Below are 22352 nucleotides of genomic sequence, written 5' to 3' on the forward strand. Positions count from 1 at the left end.
ACAAACCTCCCTGCACTGTCATAGAATCAGGATGGTTTGGGTTGAGAGGGACCTTTAAAGATCATCTACCCCAACTCCCCTGCCATGAGCAGGGACACCTTCCACAGACCATGTTGTTCAGAGCCCTGCCCACCTGACCTTGAATGCTTCCAGGGAGGGAGCACCCAGAGCTTCTCTGGGCAATCCATGCCAGTGCCTCACCACCCTCCTTGTAAAAAACTTCTTCCTTTTACCTGGTCTAAATTGACCATCCTTCGGTTTCAAACCTTGTCCTAGCTCAGAATCACTGTATCAGTACACAAACACCAGCAGCCCTGAGCCCTGTTGATACAACCTTGCTAATTTAATAAATGGATTTTGACGAGGAGAAGCATCTGCTTCAATGCTCCCCATCCCCCTGCCCCAGCCCTGACTGCCCCCTCCCAACTCAGAGCCTCTCCCATAAATTAAACCACCCAACAAATGCACAGCCTGAGCCTTTTACAGCTCTGCTCTCTGGTGGGAGCCAGAAAGATGCAAATAAAGGCAGAGCTGGGCAGGACAGGTCAAAGGCAGCGCTGAACGCTGAGCAGGGTGTCTGCATGGCAGGGTGTGAGCTCTGCCCATCATCCCCCTTCCACTGCTCCCTCAAAACCTCTGGGAAGGCTCATCCCAGCGCCCTGGGTGTTCACAATCGATGGCAGGCAGGAGCAGACACTTGTACCTGGCTGACAGATGCTGTCAGAGCCGGGTGGCAGCTGCAGGCTGAGAAGGGGAACGTGAGGCAGAAATGAGGGGGCTCCAGAGGAGGAACAGAAACCACATCATTCTGCATCTGCTGGCAGTGCCTCACCAGCCAACCTGAACGAGCTGTAATGCACCCATGGATGCTGGGAGGGGAGAAGAGAGGCAATGACACACCTAAAAATTACCTGCTGGGGCTGCCCAGGGTCCAAAAGGGCCAGAGTTTGCCCTCTCCAGAGAAGGCATTTCCAACAGCATGGAATACCCAAGCAGGGACACCCAGCTTGCAAGAAGTTGGGATCTCACCTCTACTTGATGTGAGGCTTCCGGGCCAGGGGCTTTCAACAGATGATCCTAATTTTTAAAGGCTACACATGCACAGCTCTTGAAGCTGGTACACAAGCAGCCATGCCCATACTGAAGGAGCCAAAGAGGTGAGAGCAGGTAAGAACACCTGGAGAAGAGATGCTTGGCTTGAATAGAGGAACTTGCCAAGTTAAGAGCTTTCCTCTGATTCTTGCATGGATATCAAGCAACAGGGCTCAGGAAACCACCTCCACCAGCACCTGTTTGCCTTGGAATGGCCACAACACCCCACATACCTCCCAGAAGGAACATCTCTGCTTCTGGGGGAAGATCCACTACGTGGGAAAGGGTAAAAGCCAATGCCAGGAATCATCACATGGGCTGGTCACACACAGTGCCAGCTGCTGGGGTGGTGCTTTGGCCCTGCAAAAGGAGGTTCAGAGAGCTTTCCTGCAGCACTCTCTGCTCCTAAGGTCAATGCCAAGGTGGGGGAGGCGCAGCACGGAGATGCTGATGTTCCCAAGGGATGAGTCTGTGTAGGAGGAGCCTGCTTTCAGTTCACACATCAGAGGATGGCCTTTTCAAGCAAGATGGGACCTCAGAAAGGAATGAGAGCCAGAAAAGCATGAGCACAGTTGATTAAAGAAATGGAGTATGATAGATTCCCTAATGTTTCCAAAGCATTGATAAGTCCCAGCACACAGCTGGAGGTACCAGAGGCTGCTGTTCTCATCCTCCACTCCCAAGGGCCCAGAGCTCTGTGGGCACGAGAGCCACAGAACCCTTGGGGCTCATGAATCTCCTCTTCCCTCCTCTCTCAAGGTTTATTCCAAAGCTTTTTAGCCTCAAACAAGGCTTTTTAGCCCAAGCCACCAGCTCTCTGCTGTGGGGAGAGCTGTGTCTCTTAATGTACCATTTCCTTCCCAGCTCTGCAAACACAGGGAGCCCCGAGCTGCTGCTCTGGATTTTGCCAGGTGCTCCAAGAAGTGTGGCCACAGGCTACACGATGGAAGAAAAAGGGAGGGCATGATCCTTCCAGTTCCAAAACACACAAAAATACAAGCACACCCATGGGGAAAAAAAAAAAAAGTGAGTCAGGTTCTAGGGATGACAACAGTAAAAATGGCTGGGGACAGAGCAGAATGCCTGAAGCCAGAGAGTGAGCTTCCAACTGGGATGGGCTTGGGAATGCTAAGCTTGTGTGGGAGCCGTCAGAGTCCCAGCTGACAGCAAGAAGTCCCTGCAGAGGTGACAGCTCTGGCAGACACAGCAAGCAAAGAGCCAAAGAGGGGGAGAAGGGGAGAAATGAGAGGAGGCGATCTCTGCAGGCAGAGCCAGGCCGTGCTCACTGGCATTAAAAAACACAAAGGGAGGCAAATGGTTAAAGACCAACTTTCAAGCAGCACCCTGGCTGCCCACAGGTAGGGCAGGGCAGGCTGGCAGCTCCCCTGCCTCCCTCCTTCCCTCCTCCAGACCTCCCTGCTGCAGCAGACCTAATTTCATGGGGTTTTTGCACAAGCAGCGGGGTGGAAAATGATCCTCGGGAGGCAGCGCACGGCGGTTCCCCAGATCCCCCCGCAAGGTGAGCAGCCCCAGCCCAGTGCCAGCCCCGCTGGGTCGGTACCTCAGCCAGGAAAGAGGCCACCAATGAGCTTTGCAAAGCACACCCGTGGTGAGGAGGGGGGGGACCTGCACTCCCCCCATGCCCGTCACCCTCCCGGATGCTGACGAGGGAGACGGCGCAGTCCTGCGTGACAGCGTGAAATTAATATGATTTTGGGGGAAGTTGGCAGTGAGTAATGAGCATCTGAAATACCTTGTCCCCACCCCCTCGCCCCCCAGACTCTTTTAACCCTTCAGCTGCTGTCATGGCAGCGGGATCAAAGGGTGGGGAGAACAGGAACTGGGTTAAAGAGAACCAAAGAGGGGTCTCATGCAGCCCCCCGACAATTGAATTTGCACAGTAAGTTTTGGCACAGATCCTGCCAGTGCTGCTTGTGGTCAGGCTCAGCCTGTTGAGGTGCTGAGATTGGCACTCCTGGGCTTGGAAAAGTCATCATTGCTGCTTTTCCATGTGAGTTTCCACAAGGAAATTTAAAAAAAAAAAAAAAAAAAAGATGGATGGGCTGAAGAGGGACCAAACCTGTCCACCAAACATCCCTGGGCAAGGCCCAGAGACCACCCATGAGGGGGAGAGCCTGATGTGCACGGACCACTGATGGGCAGCAGAACACAAGCAGAACAAAGGAAGTGGTTTTCCCAGGGTCAGCTTGCCTGGCATCTGATAAATGGGAACTTGGTCAGAAAAAATGTCCCATCTTCAAGGGCAGCTTATGTGAACTCCTGGATGTCTCATAAGGGTCAAGGTCACAACAGCACCTTCCTGAGAGGGTAAGGCTCGGGAGCTTCTTCCTGTGCTTAATTGCACCAAGCTCTCAAATTTAAGGTCTCCTGTCCTCTGCCAGATGCCTGGAAGTGCTCAGGATACTGCTGGGGGAGGAGGGAAGAGAGGTGAGAAGACAGATGGTCATCCTGCTCTGCCTTAGCTTGGTTTCTTCAGGAAAAACAACGTGCAGACAGAACTGCTCCTGGTGCCACCAGCTGCAGAAGCCAACACAGTTCAAAGGCCTTTGGCACAGGGGCTGCCCCAGGGGAGGTGAGAGACTGTGGCAATGGGAGGTCCTTAATTGCAATCATATCCCAAGGCTGAAAACCCACTGGATGAGAAGAGGGGGGAAAGGCTGCAGCAGGCTCGAGGTGAAAAAAAAAAAAATGATGCAAACAGAGATGCAAATAAAGGACACGATGTCATCCTGAGGAGAAAACTGTGATTCATTAGAGGCTTGTTCAGGACCTTCTCGAGAAGTGAGACTGAAAAATACCCACATGCACATGGTAGTGAAAGACAGGAAGGTGGATGGGTCAACAGCACTGTGCAAGAGCTGTAGTTAAGAAATGCAACAGACACATGGATTTTAAGATCAAGAAAATAATCATCTTGATTGCACCTTGACTTAAAGGCTGAGACACAAGCTCAAAAGTTAGTCCAGTGGAACTTCAACACTGTAGATTCTGCAATGGCTGCCAGACTCAAAAACAGACTCAGTGGCCAAGGGGCCAATTTTGAGAGTGAACAAGAACTGGGTACAACATAAGGCAAAAAAAATGATGCTTTTCCTTCCTTATACACAGAGGCACACATACTCTTAACAATTCAGACAAAAGGAGACCTTATAATACTATCAGCATTGAATGGGCTATTTACAGGAGACAGCACAAGCAGGTTTTGGTTTGTTGCTTCCTGAGAGGAGAAGCAGCCCACATGTCTGCACACACATGTGCCAGTGCCACTGGGCACCGAAAAAAGGCAAAAACCCCAAAGTAAACCCCAACTTGAATAAGACATTCCCAAAGTAGCCCCTTCCCCACCTCACTCCCCCTCCCTGAGCCCCTTCACACTGATGAACAGTGGAATCTGTGTGTAAAACTGAGCTCCTTCAGGAGGTTCAGGTGGGTGCCCTGGCAGGAGCTGGGAGGAAGCAGCCCAGAAACTCCCTTTCATTTGCATTGGGCACCTGGACTGAGCAAGGCAGGCAACTGAAAACTCCTCAGCAGAGGTTTTGGGTGAGCAGAAAAGGGACCTGTGGGTATGGAGTATGTGGAGTGCAGAAGAGGGGGAAAACTATAAACATAAAAATCAAGTATGCAATGAATATTCAAACCAGGGAAAGAGATATGCTGAAAAATCTTCCTTCTGCTCTTGGGAAGAGCCACCTTTTAAAGCAACCTCGCCAAGATAACACAGAGTTAAACATTTCCTTATCTATGTTAAACACCTTTATGATTCGAACTGAAAAACAGCACTGAAAACCTATTTCACTCTCCCCCACCCCATGGCTCGCTTTGGAGAGCGGCCAAATTAAAGTGGCCAGTTACATTTCTGCTCTCTGAATATCAACAGATATTCAGTGTTGGCACTGCTGTGTTTGGGTTTCCAGCACACAAGGAAAAGACTTGAAGAAAGACCAAACAAAAGAAAAAAAGTTTAATTTATGATCTTTGAGAGAGTAAGGGGAAAAAAAAAAAATCAGCCCAGCAGAGCCCTTTATTCCCACCTGGAGCTCTCAGCTTGTGATGCTGGTGCACACATCTGCAAGCTGCTGCCCAGAAAAGCACTTGCATCACCCTGTGCAACACTCCCTGGCACTGCAATTTGGACATGGAAACACAAAGGACTGGTAAATCCTCTGGGCTAAGCCAGGCTTTAAGGATGTACCTGGGCTGGGCTGTGCAGGAGATCCAGGTTGCACACAATCCCAAGGTGTGGAAGAGCAGATGGCAGGGGGTGGTTCAGGGAAGACTTAAATCTTCCAAGAGCCCCAGCAAAGGAGGGAATGGGATGCTAACAGAGACCAAGGGTGGGAAGAGAACCAAGCTATGCAGTGGGATCACAGGGAAGATCACAGCAGCCCAGCTGCTGCACTGCAGCCAGGACCTGCTGGAAACACCAGCCCTGAGCCTGCTGGAAGGCTGCAGGGAGGAGACAGTGCCAGGGATACTGCAGAGCAGGGGAAAATGTACCAGTAAAGAAACACTGTGGAATGGTTTGGGTTGGAAGGAACCCTAAAGATCACCTCACTCCAACCTCCTGCCATGGGCAGGGACACCTTCCACTGTCCCAGGTTGCTCCAAACCCTGTCCAACTCGGCCTTGAACACTTCCAGGGATGGTAAGTCCACTACCTCTCTGGGCAACCTGTGCCAGGGCCTCACCCCCCTCACAGAGAGGAATTTCTTCCACATATCTTATCTAGACCTGCCCTCCTTCAGCTTCCCCCTTGTCCTGCCACATCAGGCCCTTGTCCAAAGTCCCTCTCCAGCTCTCTTGGAGCCCCTTTAGGTACTGGAAGGGGCTCTAAGGTCTCCTCAGAGCCTTCTGTTCTCCAGGTTGCACAGCCTCACCCCCCTCAGCTTTCCCCTGGAGCAGAGGAGCTCCAGCCCCCCTGATCAACTCCTCTGGACTCGCTCCAGCAGATCCACACCTTGTGCTCCCCTTGCACACCAAAAGGCACTAAAAGCAACCAGTGGGGCCAAGCTCTTCAGCCAGGGAGGATGGAGCCATCAACTAAACAAGGAAACACATCCAGAGATGCAATTTTTGTAAGAATTTTAAATAACGTGGGCGGACAGGGTCCGCACAGCCCGTGGGTGAGAGGGGCAGAGCCACCCTGGGGTGCAAAGCTTCACTCCAGAGCAGCATCCTGAGCCCCCCACACCAGACATGCTCCTCCTCAGACACTCAGCAGCCCAGCACAGACCTTGCATTCTAATGAGAGGCTGGAATCCAGCATTAACACAAGTGCCACATCGTCTGCGGCATCATCGGACACCGCGAGCGTTTCCGCCTCCTGAGGATGGGCCCTGAACCACCTCACTGATGCTTCTTCCGTGCACACAGCCCTGCAGTGCTCCTGGCGTGGGCCTGCACCCTGGAAAGCCACCTTTGAAACGGGAACCAGACATTATTATCCCTAAGGATAGACCAAAACAAGGCAGAAGTGCTGCTGGCACAGGAATCCTCCCGTGTGCTGAAGGTGGTTCAGATGCCAACCACCACACCACGAACTGTCTGTAACCTCTGGCACTCAATGGCCTGGAGAAGGAGCCTGGGAATGGCTTTAGAGATCTCAAAAGGTGGGTCACCTTTTTAAACCACCCATTTGTTTCCTGGAGAACACGATATGGTGCTCCCACCCAGCACCAAACCCAGCTCGGAGGCATCATTACTGCTCAAAGGGGGAATGAGACAGTTCTTGCTCCTAATACTGTTTCTGACAGGTTTCCACCTGAACATACACCTCTAGGTGAGACACAACTCTCCACAGTCCTCCCATGTGCTGGCACCAATGTCCTAATTCCCAGGGGAAGGCAGGAAGCTGGGATCCCACCCCCTGATGGCTGTATGCAGGGTGCCCACCAATGTCAGCGTCTTCCCCAGGGGTTTTCTGCTTCAACAAGACTCATTTTTGGGCATCCTTTTCATGCCCAGGCTTGCAAGCAGGGTACCCTGGGCTGCCTGTTCCTTCTGCCACCCTGTTGCATCAGTAGATCTGTCCTAGGTCAGATGTCTCAGATGTCTCCTGACTTCTCCCAAATGTCATTCACCACCTTCACCTTCCCCTGCTGCAGCTGTGCAGCCCCTGTCCTACCCCCAGCAGACCCTTACACCACAGGGAGATGCTCATGGGGACTTCTGTAGCTCTCCCCACACCCATCTACAACATGGAGGAAAAATTTTAAGCTGCTAAAAGGAAGCAGCAACGGGTTTTTTGAGACGTTTCCAGCACATGAAGGGTTTTAAAAGTGAAAGCATCACTGTTCATCCAGAAATCCTGACAGCACTGGACATCCCAGAGCTGTTTGCATTGAATGTTCTAATTAATTCTGCCCAGCACTTGCTGAACAAACTCACATGTTTATGAAGGGACTAATTTTTTTCCTCCTCTGCCTTTCACTAGCAAAGATTTCCACGGTTTCAACAGGGCACTGTTACTCTGGGAAGGAGAAATTGTCTCCAGTCATGTAGACTCCATTACTGGGAGAAAGGTGTGAACAGCAAGCATGTCTGGCAGAAGGATTCATTATACCACCATGTCCTTTATAATGGGAAATGAAAAGCCCATTCTGATAACTACACTTTATTATAATAGGTCAGAAGAAGTGAAAGGCATCATCTTATAAAATTAACTTCATAAAGGCTGCCTTTAAAAAAAAATATCTCTGCCACTTTATCCACTGCATCTCCCTTCAGAGATTTTTCTCCTCCTAGAAGAGACACGACTCCAAAGTCCTGTCCCACTGCCTGTCTTCACTTTTACCCTCCATCAGAGGGAATAGATCTGTTTCCTCCTAATCAATCCCAGACACTTGTTTTGCCAGATGCAATAAATGCCACGTCTTTGTCAGGACGCAGAAAATAGTCAGCAAAGGAGTTAAAATTAAAAGAGACACCCACCCCCAAAGGTCTTTGCAAGAAGTAGCGTTACTTTCTTCACAGGAAAGTCAGAATGTGGAGATAAATGCACCTGATAACCTGTTCCCTGCCCTGGAATACCTTTCAGTTGCTTTTCTGCTCGCTGCTTCTTTAGTCAAACTGAAGTCCAGTCTCTCAACTGATAATAATTTTGTGATTTAACAGCTTTATGCAACGTGTTTGACTGCAGTTCCTACAGGTGAAAGGCAAGGGGTGGCCAGAGGGAAGATAAAACACCTTCCACACGCAGTGCTGGCCCCCTGATCTCACCCTGAATTTGGAGGGTTACCACAGCTAAGTGGCAGGGGAGGGCTCAAAGTGACAGCCATTGCAAATTTAAGAGCAATTATAGATACAGACCATATGATAACTTCTCAGATCTATTTTACATAGAAAAAAAGAAACAACTCCATCCCCAAAACACACTACCTGAGGTGCAACTCCAACAACTGCATCCTTTGGTGGTAAAGCATCAATGATGCCAAACCCTAAGCAGACTCTGGACTGTATCTATCCCTCAGGTTGCCTTTGGTTGGGTAGGAATCTTTTAAAAAGTCTTTTTCTAAAGCTAATCGTTCCCCCTTTGAGGAAAATAAAACATACATCTCCTCAAAATGTTCTACAGGAGCTGCAAAACAGCCTTATTTTTAATATTAATGCAGTTGGTGCAGACAGGGGGAAGGAGGATGGAAGAGGAGACTCTGAAACAAACAGTTAATTGGAACTTCCAATGAAGGCTGCGTGGATCTAATGTGATAGATTTTTAAAGGAGCCCAATTTTCAGAAATTGCCAGGGCTCCAATCTGTGAAAATGTGGCCTTTCACAGATCTCCAATTCAGTTTGCCATATCTAGAGTTCCTTTTGAAAAAAAAAAAAAAAAACAGAAAAAAAAAAACCCTCTTGCCATAAAAGGCCCACAATTTGGTAGCAAAAATTAGCAGCCTTCATGGGATAGCAATCCCTTTGTCTCTCCTCCCCTAACTATGGCTCTTTGGAAAGAACTAAGGACCATTTATCTTTTGTTATTTTTCCTGGTAGTAAAGATAAGAGTAGAATCCAATAAAGAACAAAAATGGGGGAAAAAAACCACACCCACAAAAGCTAAATCTTCACACCTAGCCCAGAAGCAGCCCCTATAATTGAACAGCTCTCCCTCTGAAGAAAACAACACCTATAGGGTCTCAGAAAAAATAATAAATAAATCCAGGAGGGTGCAAGAGAGGTCAAACCCTCCAGCAGAACGTGGCAGGACACGATCTGAACCAGCATCACACATCCCAGCAAAGCCTCTGGGGCTGGGGTGGAAGGTGGGCAGCACCTAAGGCTGCTGGAACTAGAAGACATTGATTTTGCAGGCAGAGGACTTGAGCTGTTAAGCAGAGAGTCCCCGACTCCCCTACAGAGAAGATTAAACACCACTTTCTCCAGCCCAAGAATTAGAACTCGATATCCTCAAAGTCCCAAATTAAAAAGTTCCTACAGGCTGTTGTAGGAACACAAACGACAGTGCAGGGCAAGTCTGAGCATTTAACTGGTGGGTCCATAAATAAAAATATCAAAAAGTCTAAAGGCAACCAGGACAGGATTCCCTGGACTGCCAGTGCTGAGCAGCACAGGCACAACAGCTTTAAAAATCCACTATTCAAACCACCCAGCTCTCTTGTTTTGCTGTTTTCCAGTGTCATTAACACCTTCTGTGGGGCTGTTTGAAAAGTGACACAGGGTTCCTTGAAAAAGCTCAAAACATGGAAATATTAATTTGGGGAAATACATCCAACACACTTGTATTATGGATATTTTTGGAAATATGTACTGGCACAATATATGTACTTGAGTTGATACATACAGTGTGCACATATATAGATAGACACATATACTGTGTGTGTATATGTAATATACACATATGTGTGTGCATAATAAATATATGCACAAATATATTGTGTGTGTGTATATATATTTATCTACTAATTTTTCTCCTTCCCAGGCAATTGGAAAAAAAATAAAAAAAAGCAAGCACAGGAGGAAGCAGGTTGGGGGACAACATCAGCTGCAGGGCTGGAAAGTGGCCCAGGAGCATGTGAAACAATAGAGAAGATGCTCACCCTGCAAAGCCTCCCACCTCCACTGGCCTGGGGCTGCCACCCTGCATGGCAATGCCTGCTGGAGTGGCCTGGTGGTCCCTTGCTGTCCCCCCAGCCTGGTGGTCCCCAGCCAGGCTTTTCTGGGCAGGCTAAGAGTGCCCCCTGCAGCCCTGCCATCCATTCCACTGCCAAGTGACTGCCTGCAATTTTAAATAAATAACTAGCAAAACACAAAATAGGACAGCTAAAAAGCTCCAGAGCAAAGGCACCTGATTTAAAAGCACAAACCAAAGCAATCCAGGAGGATGAAGTGCCTGGCAGTGCTCTGCCATGCCTGGTTTTAGCCTCTCTGAAGGGAAGGAGGGATGGCAGGGGTGGATGGAAGGCTGTGTGTGTCTCCCCACAAGCTGTTGTTTTGAGGATAAACCCCCCATCTCTGAATATCCCAGGATGTTCCCACGTTGCTCCAAGACCACTGTCACCAGCACATGCAGCTGGAAGTTGCACATTCCTTACAATATTCATCAGACTGTTCCTCTGCCCCTCCTCTCCACAGCACTGAGGTGCCAGACAAGACAGGAGGAAAAAAAACACCACACTAAAAAAAACCCCACAGTCTCTACTGGGCTTGTCTGTCCTTGTGATACACATAAACCTCCCAGCTCCTTGAACTTAACCCAGCACCCCAGAAAGCAAACAGATGCCCCTGGTTTTGTTTGCTCAAGCTTTAGGAAGGTCACCTCTGCAGCCACAGTGCTGGGATTTAAATTAGCAGTGCTGCACGTGGTGAGAAAACTCAGAGCAGTGACTTGGAAGTCCAGGGATTTTGCCTGGACCTGTCAGGGTAGCACTGAAGCAAAAGCATCCAAGCTGCACAGCACAAGGAAGGAAAAGCTTTTGCTGTCATACAGGGATCTTTACATTCTACCATCACCCTTTCAGCAATGTGTGTTTAAGAACCAAGTCATGGTCTGCCTTCGGTGAAAACCCCAGAATTCACCCCAAACCCAGTGTTGCAACACAGAGCTTTCCTTACACCTTGCATGTAAACAGCCTCCCAGCCATGCAGACAAGCCAGGAGAACACCACATGCTAAAAAAGTAGGTGGAATTCCCTGCAGACAGGGAACTGCAGTTTTCCCTAACACAAACAAATCACTGCCAGTGCTTTTCATTGCATGATCTGGGCAGGTTTCAAAGAGTTAAGCAATTCCTGAACTCCTGAACTCATTCCCACAGTTGTGACAAAAGCACCTGCCTCTGCTTAGACAGGCACACAAAGAGGCCACCTCCTAATACAGCAAGTACTCCACCATGCCCTGCACATCTGAGCTATCACCCTTATTTTGCAGGTGGGAAAGAGTGATGGGCAGATTTGAACACAAATTCCTCCCAGATTCCTTCTCCAAGCAGAGCAGGGACCATGGCCCGGGACAGTGAGCTAAACATTCTCATCCTGAGAGCAGTAAAGATGGTTTTCTTTTTACCAAGTTTCCCCTGTTTTCCAGGATGCATTACAAGGCAGCAGAAAAGGTTGAGGGCATACAGAACACACAGAAAGAAGGCAGGCTGGGATCCCAAAATCCCTGTCCAACACTCGGCATTATCCCAGGCAGGTCTGATGGCTGACAAGGTTATTTCTTGTCAGAGAGAGTATTAAGGGCAGCAAAGTTCCACATCCTTACAGGCAAGGGGCAACACCCCACCAAGGGTGGGAGGCACAAAGAGTGGAAGGGAAAGCCAGATGGAAATGCTCCCTCCACGAGGGGATGGAGCTGCACCAACACGTGGGCGAGGCAGGTGGAGGAAGGAGCCAGCCCCACTCCAACCTGGGTGCTCCTCCCCAGGCAGATGTGCTGAGCATCAGGAATGCTGCTGTACAGCCTTCAGGAGAGAGGGGAAAATACCCAAGGCTGGATCATTTACTGGACAGGCACAGGGATCTCCAAGCTCCATGGATATCTACTGCATGGCTCCAACAGCTCACAGTGGCTCCAGCCACACCACCAGCTCATGGGATCACCACCTCACCAGCAGAATTTCCACACTGGTACCTCTACTGGAATTTCTACACTGTCAAACCATTTGTCTTTACACTCAGTAAAAGGCTTGCTTACTTCCACGAAAGACAACAAAACTGCAATTTTAAAATCCAGTAACGAAATCCCATATGAAAATCACAGCAGCTCCAGCCCAGAGCACCCCACAGACCCAACAGGAAGCATTTTTTTCCCCTACCTGAAGAGCTCCCTGACTTCCCTGACAGTGGCCTGGAAGGGGATGTTTCGGACCAAGATCTTGGAGGTCTTCTGCTTCTTGGCAGTCTGTTTCTTCCGGGAGGGTTTCACAGCAGGCCTGGGGAGGCAACAGCAAGGGCAGGTGAGGACCACGGGGCAGCAAAGCCCCCTTTGCACTGGGGTTCCTTCAGGCTTTGGAATGTGGGAAAATGAGGCAGCTGGCTCACACTGAGACCCTCGCTCCTGACAGCAGGAATGTCACCCAGCACACCAGGAAGGAAGGAATTGCACTGATTTAAACCCCACACCTGCAAATGAAATAGTCCATCTTCAACCCCAGTTGGGGTCCTGGACTCATGTTTTCCACTAACTTTTGTTCTGACACCAAATCTCGTCCATTCAGCTGTCAAAGAGAATGCACTAATTGATATATTTTTAAAAAGTTAGCTTAATGTAAGCCAATTTTGATTCTTTTTCTTCCTGGCTTATAAAACATCAAGTGAAATTTTGTAACAGAGTATTAATTTTTTTACCTCCAGAATTGTATTGCATTTGGACGAGGTCAGAATTTACCTAACACAAAAGACAGCAGCTTATTTCATAAAGCAAAGCATTTCACATTGAGGGCTGGATACCTGCTGAAGGGATTTTAAAAATCAAAATGGATAAGAATGGTTTATTAAAGAACTGAAATAAAAAGTGCAGACAGGGAGTTGTCAGACAGCTTCTGGTCCCCAGGAACCAGATTTTCAAACAAATTTTGACATTTAAGATATACCAGCTCCAGTAGGGTTTCCAAAGTGCCTAAAGGACAGTGTTTAGGTGCCAACACTCACCTTCAAACATGTGGATTAATTTTCAATTTTGCATTTAGAATAGTCTGTATTGAATAAAAACTAGGAAGGAAACCCTAAAAATCAAGACTCTAATTTCAAGTAAACTTACCCACAATTAACCATCTCCTCTGCACTTGACTGACCAAAGAAAAGAAGGTAAATCCAAATTTTTTTATCAAGCAAGAAACCTGTTTATCTTGATTTGATCAGAATTGGCAGCAGAACATCATTCTTAAGCTCTTGTTTTCTTAGAGGAACTAGGGCAAAAGATTTCATTACCTAGAAAATATTCATCTTCAAGAACTTTTTAAGCCCCCTGGAACTTGGGCTATAGCTGGTTTTGCAATGCTGAGCAAAGCAGAGGGTTTAGAGGAACCTTTTCCTTGAGCATGGAAGGAAACTCTGTGCCTGGTTCTCCCTCTGAGCTCCTTTCTGGGGTCCCACTACAGCTACTCATCATTTCTTTTCTTCTTTTCAAGCCAAACTGACTCTGAGTAAAGCACAAAGCCTGATGTGTTCAACAGCTGGAGCACCACTGCTCACATCCCTCGTGATGCAGATGCCAGGGAAGAAGGGAAGAACCCACCAAGCATTAGTGCAGCTTAAATATAACCCTGTTACAGAGGTGAGACATGAGCTTTACCTGATAGCTCTCTCTGAGAGTTTCACTTCCAGCTTATGGCCATCTACAGAGCAGCCCTAGAAGTTAAAACAAAGAAACAACAACAACAAAAATATAGTTGATGTAAATAAAGTAACTGAAAGTCAAAGTCACAACAGCTTCCAGGACATAAGCACAGCATTTCAAAGCTTGCTTTTTTTCCATCTAGTCCTCCCCTTCTTCCAACCAAAGCTTTTCTCTGTTGAACACTGGTCATGCTTCCCATGCCCCAAAACCTCCCAGAGTTCAGCCTCTTCCCTAGTCATCCCTGACAGGGCACAAAACATGCAGTGGGCACTACACTGGGAACCTGAAGCCCTGTTGCCCAATCCCTGCCCAAAATACCCATTTTCCTCTCAAAAGGATGGAGCATGTACATTTATCCCAAGACTGTCCAGGCTGTGGAATGTGAAATGACCACCTGGTGAAGGGGGGACTCATGGATAACAGTCATTGAACATGCACAGATGAGACAGTAATTCCTTCAATCTCCAGCTGTCTGGCCCATAATATCCAGGTAGTGAGGACCAAACACTTGGATGTTTTATTTTTATCATTCATTCCTTCAGAGGGCAGCCAAATCCCGTGCCATGGAGAAGGTAGGAGGAGGTTGGAAGACCCCGAAGTCACAGGCAGAGTCACAGAGGGTGAAGTCAAACTCTGTAGCACTAATTAAATACTAAGCAATATCTGTTCTCCCTGTGAGGGAGAACCTGGGTCACTGCCCCTCTGCAAAGGGCACCTTGCAGAAAAACCTCATTAAATTTCAAATTCATTACACTTCAATCATTGTACATTTTCTGCCACCCCCACGTTGGATCAGCACTAGGAAACACTCTCCTGCATGGTCTTGTCCCTTTACAAACCCCCTTCCCTCACAGACCTGGCCCTTTTTACAGGCTTCTCTACCTGCCCAGTGAACCTCATAGCACTGACATCCTCAGCTCCATTTTGAACTCCAGGGTTCATCCAAGTCCTTGCCCACCACCTCTGCAAAGAATTCCAGGCTGGGAACACCTGAGCTTACCTGGAGCTGGCGTAAGGCTTTCTGGGCACTCTCTGGCTTCTTGTACTCCACAAACCCAAAGCCCATGGAAAGCAAAGTGCCTGTCAAGAAAGGAAACTTTTTAAGCTACCAGGAAACAGGGATGGTCTAAGATGTAAAAACAAACCAGGAGCAAGTACTGATTGCCAAAACTGGGGGGACAGAAACTTAATACCCCAGGCAAAGGCCAGCCTGCCCATGTCCTGAGGCTCCTCATGAGCACCCCTGGTTGATTTGTTCTGAGCAAGAACAGCTGGTTTTGGTGCTGATGTCAAAAAGGAGATAATCAATGCTGCACACAGAACAGATTTTTTGCTTTGCAACATTTCAGTGCAAAACTTAAAATAAAACACTGAGTCCCACAAAGCAACTGCTGACACAGACAGGAGGAAGTGATCCCGTTATGGAGACACAAATACTCTCTAAACCTGAGTGGGCAGCTGCCACTTCTACAACAAGGGAGAGGACACCAATTCCACCCCCCCCTTCCACAGCAAAGGTTTGCATCGCCTGCAGTCACACCAGCACAGGAGCCATAATTAAGGTATGATTAATAATGAGGGAAGGAAAAACCCACAAGTGAAAACATCACACCCAGTTTCCAACTTCACCACCTCAGTGGTATCAGACTGCAGGGATGACCCACAGGGACAGAAGGGGAGCTCTTGGGTAGGTGGTACGAGATCAGCCCAGACTGGGATGTTGCTGTCTGGTCATGAGCACACCAGACACACCAGCACTACTGAAGAGTTTGCTTTATTTCTTTTTCTTTCACTGGATCCAAGTTTTTAAGTACCCCATGAAAGAGAAGCCCTGTCAAGGCAAAATCTCATAAAGCTTTGCAGCTCCCAGTAAGAAGACACGGCCCTTCCAGCCAGCGTTTGCCTTAATCCAAATTTTCCCTGTCCAACTGCCTGGAAAGTGAGAGTAGTCAATGCAAGAGCACAGCCACTCGTCCCTGCAGCCTGTGGGGCCCAGGGCTGGCAGGCAGAAGGCAAAGGAAGCCCACTCAGCCCAGCACTCAGCCAGACACCCTCGAGGATAACGTGCCGTGCGCAGTCAAATCATGGTGGGGCACCGGTTCCTTTCAACCCACATCCTGCTCTCTTCTGTGCTTCTGAAGGAGTCTGCCTTCTCTATCTCAAGATCTCAAGAGAAGGCCAATTGAGCTTAACCTCCTAGACCGAACCCCGGGGTATGTTTGGTTGCTGCTTTCAGCCATTTCAGCAGCAACACTTCTAGAGACACTAAGGATTTTGCCAAGGAGAACACAAATGCTCAGCCAGATGAATGCTAAAGCAATGCCACACCTGAGCCCTCAGCAACCAGCCAAGGGAAGGAACTGAACAGCAACATCTAGAGTACCTGCTTTGTCTTTCTTCTTGGATATTGTGCAGCTCTTCAGGGCTCCCACTTTGGAGAATGTCTGCAAGGAATTTGGACACGTGATTCAGTTCCCTTTGTCACAGGCTTGCAGCTCAACTTGAGTGACAACGTGTCCCTCTTCCACAGCAGCACACACTCACAGGCCCACCTCCCCCAGCACACACCTGACAAGCAGTCACTGCAGCTCAGTCTTTCTTATAAAATCATTTCTGTAAAAATATACACACACACACACTAAAAGATTGTTAAAGAAATCACGATGTGTTCCCATAAATCATCTACCACTCCTTGGAAACAGTGCAGAGATCTGAGATGGCACTGGAGCAACACTGTGGATTACAAGATGCCCTCAGACACCTTAGGGGTGGGTGACTTCTGTGATGTCCCCAAAAATTCACCTCTTTCCAAAGATAAACTATTTTTTTGACTTCTTTGTAAAACTACAGCCAGAAGGTAAAAAAAGAAGAGGGGACAAGCCCCAGTCCTCCTCTGAACATTTACATTTGTCCCCAGACCCAAATGGACCAGGGTCTCTACACAGTCTCACAGTCCCAAGGCAGAGGAACACAGGTCCAGGATGGACTGACACTGCTCCAGCATTCTTGGGCCATGGAATGTGGCATTTTACACAGCTACAAAAACTAGCAGAGCTGAGAATTCCCAGCTGCTTTTCCCTATTCTGCTATTAGCATCCCACATGGCTTTAGTAATGCTACACTCTCTCCCAAGTGCTTTGCTGAGGCAAAGCAGCACAGACAGCTCAATGGCAGGAGAAGCTGAGATGAAAAGCACATCTCTGAAACCATCCTTTATTTATTCATTGCCTTCACACACAAAGCAGTATGAGGAAAATGCCTATCCCAAGGAGAAGCATTACAGAAAGCATGGGAAATGAGGAGTCTTAAAAGATTTTCTACTGCCTCCACCTGTCCCAAGGTGGAATTAAACCCCATCAAAACAGTTTCAGATACATTTGTCTTAACTGATGCCTGAAACCCCAAAGTGGATATTCCCAGTCCCAGTGTAATAATGTTTTCTCATCTCCCACTGCAATTTAACTGCTTTAAACACTATATCCCCATGGCTCACCTCCTTCAGCGTGTCTTCTGTGGTGGCAAAGTTGAGGTTTTTGATGAACAAGGTACACCCAGGAACGTTTTCTTCTTCCTCCTCCTCCTCTTCTTCCTCTTCTTCTTCCTGTGCTGCTGCTTCCCCTGAGACCTTTAGAGTTTCACCTGAAACAAAAAGGATAAACCAAACTTTGTAAGATGAAACAAAGTCAAACTTAGGGGGGGAGCTTGCCCACTCAAATTCTGGGAGAGGTCCTGGAATGGGGAGAAAGAAGGGAAGATCATGTCCTTGCAGTGGGAAATCACCCAGACAAAGCATATATTGTGGCCTGACATGAGCAGGGAAACACTGCAGGGACCCACAGCCTGTCAACAGCAAGTTGGACAAAGTTCTTACCTGGTACCAGCCCTGCTTCATCCTCCTTTTCTGGAACCTCAGTCTTTTTTTTCTGAGGGGCTGGGCTTAAAAAGACACCCATTGGAGCCCATTCCAGATACAACGGCACAGAATGAAACTGTGAAGAGAAAACAGGAAAGAAATGAAGACTGAAGGGCAAGGCCTGAAGAAAAACCTCTGCTCTCAGCCTCATTTTCATCTCGCTCTGTAATGGAAAACACCAGTGGAAAAGCTGAGCAGCTTTTCTAGCTGGTTAAATTCTTTCACAAAAGGATCCAGCCTCAGGCAGGACCACAGTATTACACTCCTGTGTTGTGAAAGGGAAAAGAAACCCTCTAAATATGTCACAGCCCCCTCCTCCAGCCATCCTCTGCGGGCTGAACCCTATTTCTGAACCCTATTTAGCCACTGTTGCACAAGGATGCATCAGGCAACTCCCCAGATCCAAGGGACAGAGGGTAACAGCAGCGGCTCTGGGACAACTCGCTTCCCTCAGAACTCCTGCCCCCCTCCCACAGCAGGCACTCCCTCCTGCAGCTTCCCAAGCAGCCACGACCCACACTCTCCAGGCAGCTGCCTCACCCTGGAGTAGGCCAGCCTGGTGAACGCCTGCTTGGCCTCTGTTGGCTCCAGGAACTCCACGATGGCCGTGATCCCCCCCTCTGGCAGCAGCACCCGGCCCAGGCTGCCGTGTTGGCCGAACACGTCCTCCAGCTCCGCCGCGCTGGTGCCGGCCGGGAGGTTCTTCACCAGGATCACCGTCTTGCTCCGCTCCCCAGCAGCCTGGCAAGTTCGGTGGGGAAAGAAAGGGAAGACGGGGTTTAAAGCTGCAAACTCTGACAGCTGCCTAACTGAAGGTTTCAGATCCAACACGCCGTGCTCTCTCGCTCCACGCCGCCCCTTTCCAGGGGCCAAGAGGGTCAACGGCCATTTAGAAAACACTTCCTGTAAGATCCACACCCCAGTACAACCTCCCTGTTCCACAAATGCTCGTGGTGTGGAGGTTTCAGCTCCAGATCCACCCTGATAGGGACACGGGACTCCTTCCCTGACCATGCTAAAGCCATTACATTACGGATTTAAACCATGCTGAGGGCAGCTGCACTTTCAAACAGATATAACATTTCCTAAGGGTTCAATCCTGCAAGATGGTGAGGATTTAATTACCCGTTTCAGAGAGAGATGAGGACACCAGGACTAGAGGAGGTAGGTCCACAGTGTTGCCTCCAGCTGAGCATCTCACCTGACTGAAGGAATCCAGGCTGACTCCGTTTTCAATGAGGAACCGGCGGATTTCCTGGACCAGCTCGGTTTCTCCCAGAGCAACTCTCACTGCCACGCTGTCTTTACTCTCCTGCAGGCAAGAATGTCAGTCACCTGCTGTTCCTGCTGCTCCAAGAAGCAGATGTAAAGGAAATGTGGCAGAAAGCTTAAAGGTAAAATGCTCCAGCTCCTCTGAAGCTGCTGGAAGTTTTGCTGTTGGAATCGGAACACTTCCCAAAGCAAAACAAAGTTTCCAGGAAGGAACTGAGCTTTCAGGTGTAAATTCCCATCAATTGCTGGTTATGTAGGAATACAAAATTCAGGCACAGAAAAGCAGAGGGGGAAAGAGGGCTGGGAGTGTCACTGTCCTAGTGACAAAGGGATTGATGGGCTCAGATCCCACAGAGGTGCTACAGCATCACAGACCTCCCAGCCTCACGGAAGCACAGGGGCTTTAGGAGAGACCAGGACACGAAGAAACAGGTAGGAAAGGGATCTCCCACCCCAGTTGATGAGAACCCAACTCACAGGATCCAGCACTTGGCTTTTGGAAGCGTTGTACTTCTGAGCCATGGCATCAGCCACAGCGTTGGTCCCCACAAACAGTGTGTTCCAGTTGTGGGAGCTGCAGAGACAAACAAGGGCCAGGTTCAGTCATACGGCCCCTTCTTCCACTGAGGGCTCTCTAGTTCATACTCCTGGGGAAAAAATAGCTTTGAATGCCACCACGAGCAGCCAGAATGAAGAGTCAGAGAGAAGGTAGGGTGGAATATCCTTAGAGAATTGACAGGATGAGGGAGACATGTCTGGAGGGCAAAAAGAGCAGTGCAGACAGCTGAGCTCTTCTTCCCTGGACCTCACTGGTCACAGCTCTGCAGCTAGAGCTGGGAGTTCAGGTGTTGGCTCAGAGGAACACACTTTCCAACTGTTTTCCTAAAACCACAAAGCCCATGCAAGTAAGGTTGTATCTCTTTCCTTTTAAATCAGAAAGTATTGGCCACTTCTTTCAAACTAATTTGTCACACAGCAAGATAAAGTTCCTACAAGTTTTAAAAATACAGGTGGTCAAGTAGAGGAGAAAGACCCAACTGATCTGAAACCATCACCCTGAAGAATTGCAACTTTTATTAGACACCAGAGAAATAAACTCATACACAAAGCCATTCAAAACCCTGTTTTTCTCAATTTCTGCTGCTCACTGAACTACCTGAACAAAGGACTTTGTAAGAGACAAAGGAAACAGAGCTGCACAGCAAATGCTTTATTGACTTTGGGAATCTAGACAGCCCTGCAAAGCCCCCACATGCATTTCTGCCACTTGGGAATTTGGCAGGTTGTGTTGTACCTGGCACTGTTGGCTTTGTCCTTGGCCTCTTTACGCTTTTTGTAGGAGGAAGATTCTTCTGCATCCCCATCTTCGATTTTCTCCTTTTTGATCGTGGATGGTAAAAGATGCATCATCCTGCCCTACAAGACAGGAAGAAGAAGCCCAGCAGCTTTGAAATAACCCACAGAAGTCCATGAGCTAGAGTAGAGTGGAGGAAATTTTCTGGCACCTTTGCTAGTCAAACAGCCAAGGTGGAAGGAGGGAATTTTCCTTCCCAAAGGAGACACAGCTGCAAGTCAGAGAGGCCATATAAGAGACAGACTTGGAGCTCTTTCCCCACCTCTACCAGGATTTTGGTGCCTGCAAGGCTGCTCAAACCAAGCTACTCTACCAAAAGCACCTGTGTTCCCAAACAGCACAGCAGAAGAGACTCAATCTGTGCAGCAAAGCACAGAAGGAAACTTTTGGCTGTGTTAGTAACAAACATTCCCAGCAGCTGCAGCCCAACAGCACAGGAAAACCATCAGTTCTGTACCTGGAACACCTGCCCATCCAATTCTGCAAAGGCCTTCACCGCGTGCTCGGGAATCATGTAGGTGATGAAAGCAAATCCTTTGGGCTTCTTGGTCAGTCTGTCAATAGGGAAATGGATCTCCGAGAGGGGCCCTGCAGGGGGAAAGGCTTTATGGTGAGAGATGTCCCTGAACAGCCACCACACAGGATCCATGAATCATTTAGGATGGAAAAGAGCGCTGAGATCACTGAGTCCAACCTGAGACCGACCTCCACCTTGTCAACTAGATCATGGCACTAAGTGTCATGTCCAGTTGGTTCTTGAACACCTCCAAGGATGGTGACTCCACCCTGGGCAGCCCCTTATGATGTTTAACAATGCTTTCTGTGAACCCTGATGTCCAATCTGAACCTCTGAAGGGGATGGGAAGGGTTACACTTTGAACTGGCATCTCCCAGACACAGCCAGGGATGAGGGAGTCAGGGAGGGCAGAGAAGCTCTGGATATTGCACAGGGTGTGTGGTGAGCCACCAACCTGAGCCAGGAGCTGCAGGTTGACAAGGTGGGCCCAACAAAAGCACCCCAAGCCTGGCTGTGCACCACGTGGCAGCTCACAGGACTCTGAAACATGACACAAACCAGGCAAGCTCTGAGCAGCTGCATTTATCTTCAGTCTTAATCCTTCCACAACCTAACCCTCTCTGCCTCCAGGACACTCAAACGCAAAGATAGCCTTAAATCTGTTTAAATTCAAGGTAGAAAAGGGAAACTCCAAGCTTCGACCTAACATTCCAAACAAACTTGGGGTGTATCTCAGAGATTCCCCTCTTACCTGCAGCATCTATAAATCTCCTGCCAAGCACACCCCACAATAAAGATGATGAGAGCTGGGCCATATTCAAGAGATGTGGGACATGGAGCTTTGTCCATTCACACCCAGCATGAAAACCTCTGTGTTTACAGAGGAAAGATGAAAGATGTTGCTCTGCAAGTCTCAGTCCTAGGGCAAACACTCACCATACTTTGAAAAGATCTTCTCCAAGTCCTCCTCGGTGCTCGTAAAGGGAAGATTCCTGACAAAGAGTCTCCCTGATTCAGACAAGTCCTCTTCCTCCTCATCATCCCTCAGCCTTCTCTGCCATGGCTGGTTAGTGGGTTTTGCTGGAACAGTTTCTTTTGGGGTGTTCCTGCATCGGGAAACCTCAACACATCGTCCACCTGAGCCACAACCACACACAGAGACAAGTTAGGTGCTTCCCAAGGCCATGGGCAGCCAACATCAGTGCACAAAGAGCCCAGGGTTACAGCAGTGACACAAACAATTACAACCCCAATCCCACAAGCAATTACAATCCCAATCCCACAAGCTCTGAGCAGGACTCTGCCTGATTTAAAAAAAAAAAATAAATAAAAAGAGGTGGTGGGGGCTACAAGAGATCAGTCCTCATAAAAACCAGGTTATCAACAACTCCTC

At 48.6% G+C, this 22352-nt stretch overlaps 1 protein-coding gene across 3 annotated transcripts in view; it reads right to left on the reverse strand.

Moving 5' to 3' along the window:
* Nucleotides 1-22352, reverse strand: part of RBM19 (RNA binding motif protein 19) — a 64420-nt gene that overhangs the window by 36404 nt on the left and 5664 nt on the right. For all 3 annotated transcript variants that reach the window (XM_018081988.3, XM_018081987.3, XM_018081986.3), the window contains exons 9-20: nucleotides 21896-22096; nucleotides 20900-21030; nucleotides 20383-20504; nucleotides 19566-19662; nucleotides 19018-19128; nucleotides 18357-18557; nucleotides 17775-17892; nucleotides 17397-17542; nucleotides 16287-16347; nucleotides 14904-14983; nucleotides 13859-13914; nucleotides 12381-12497 (exon numbers count right to left, since the gene is read on the reverse strand). In XM_018081988.3, coding sequence (XP_017937477.2) covers nucleotides 12381-12497; nucleotides 13859-13914; nucleotides 14904-14983; nucleotides 16287-16347; nucleotides 17397-17542; nucleotides 17775-17892; nucleotides 18357-18557; nucleotides 19018-19128; nucleotides 19566-19662; nucleotides 20383-20504; nucleotides 20900-21030; nucleotides 21896-22096 — 1441 coding nt within the window. The remainder of the gene's footprint in view (nucleotides 1-12380; nucleotides 12498-13858; nucleotides 13915-14903; nucleotides 14984-16286; nucleotides 16348-17396; nucleotides 17543-17774; nucleotides 17893-18356; nucleotides 18558-19017; nucleotides 19129-19565; nucleotides 19663-20382; nucleotides 20505-20899; nucleotides 21031-21895; nucleotides 22097-22352) is intronic.

The sequence above is a fragment of the Manacus vitellinus genome, unplaced genomic scaffold (genome assembly GCF_001715985.3).
Source record: "Manacus vitellinus isolate BGI_N305 unplaced genomic scaffold, ASM171598v3 scaffold_58_pilon, whole genome shotgun sequence".
NCBI lineage: Eukaryota > Metazoa > Chordata > Aves > Passeriformes > Pipridae > Manacus > Manacus vitellinus.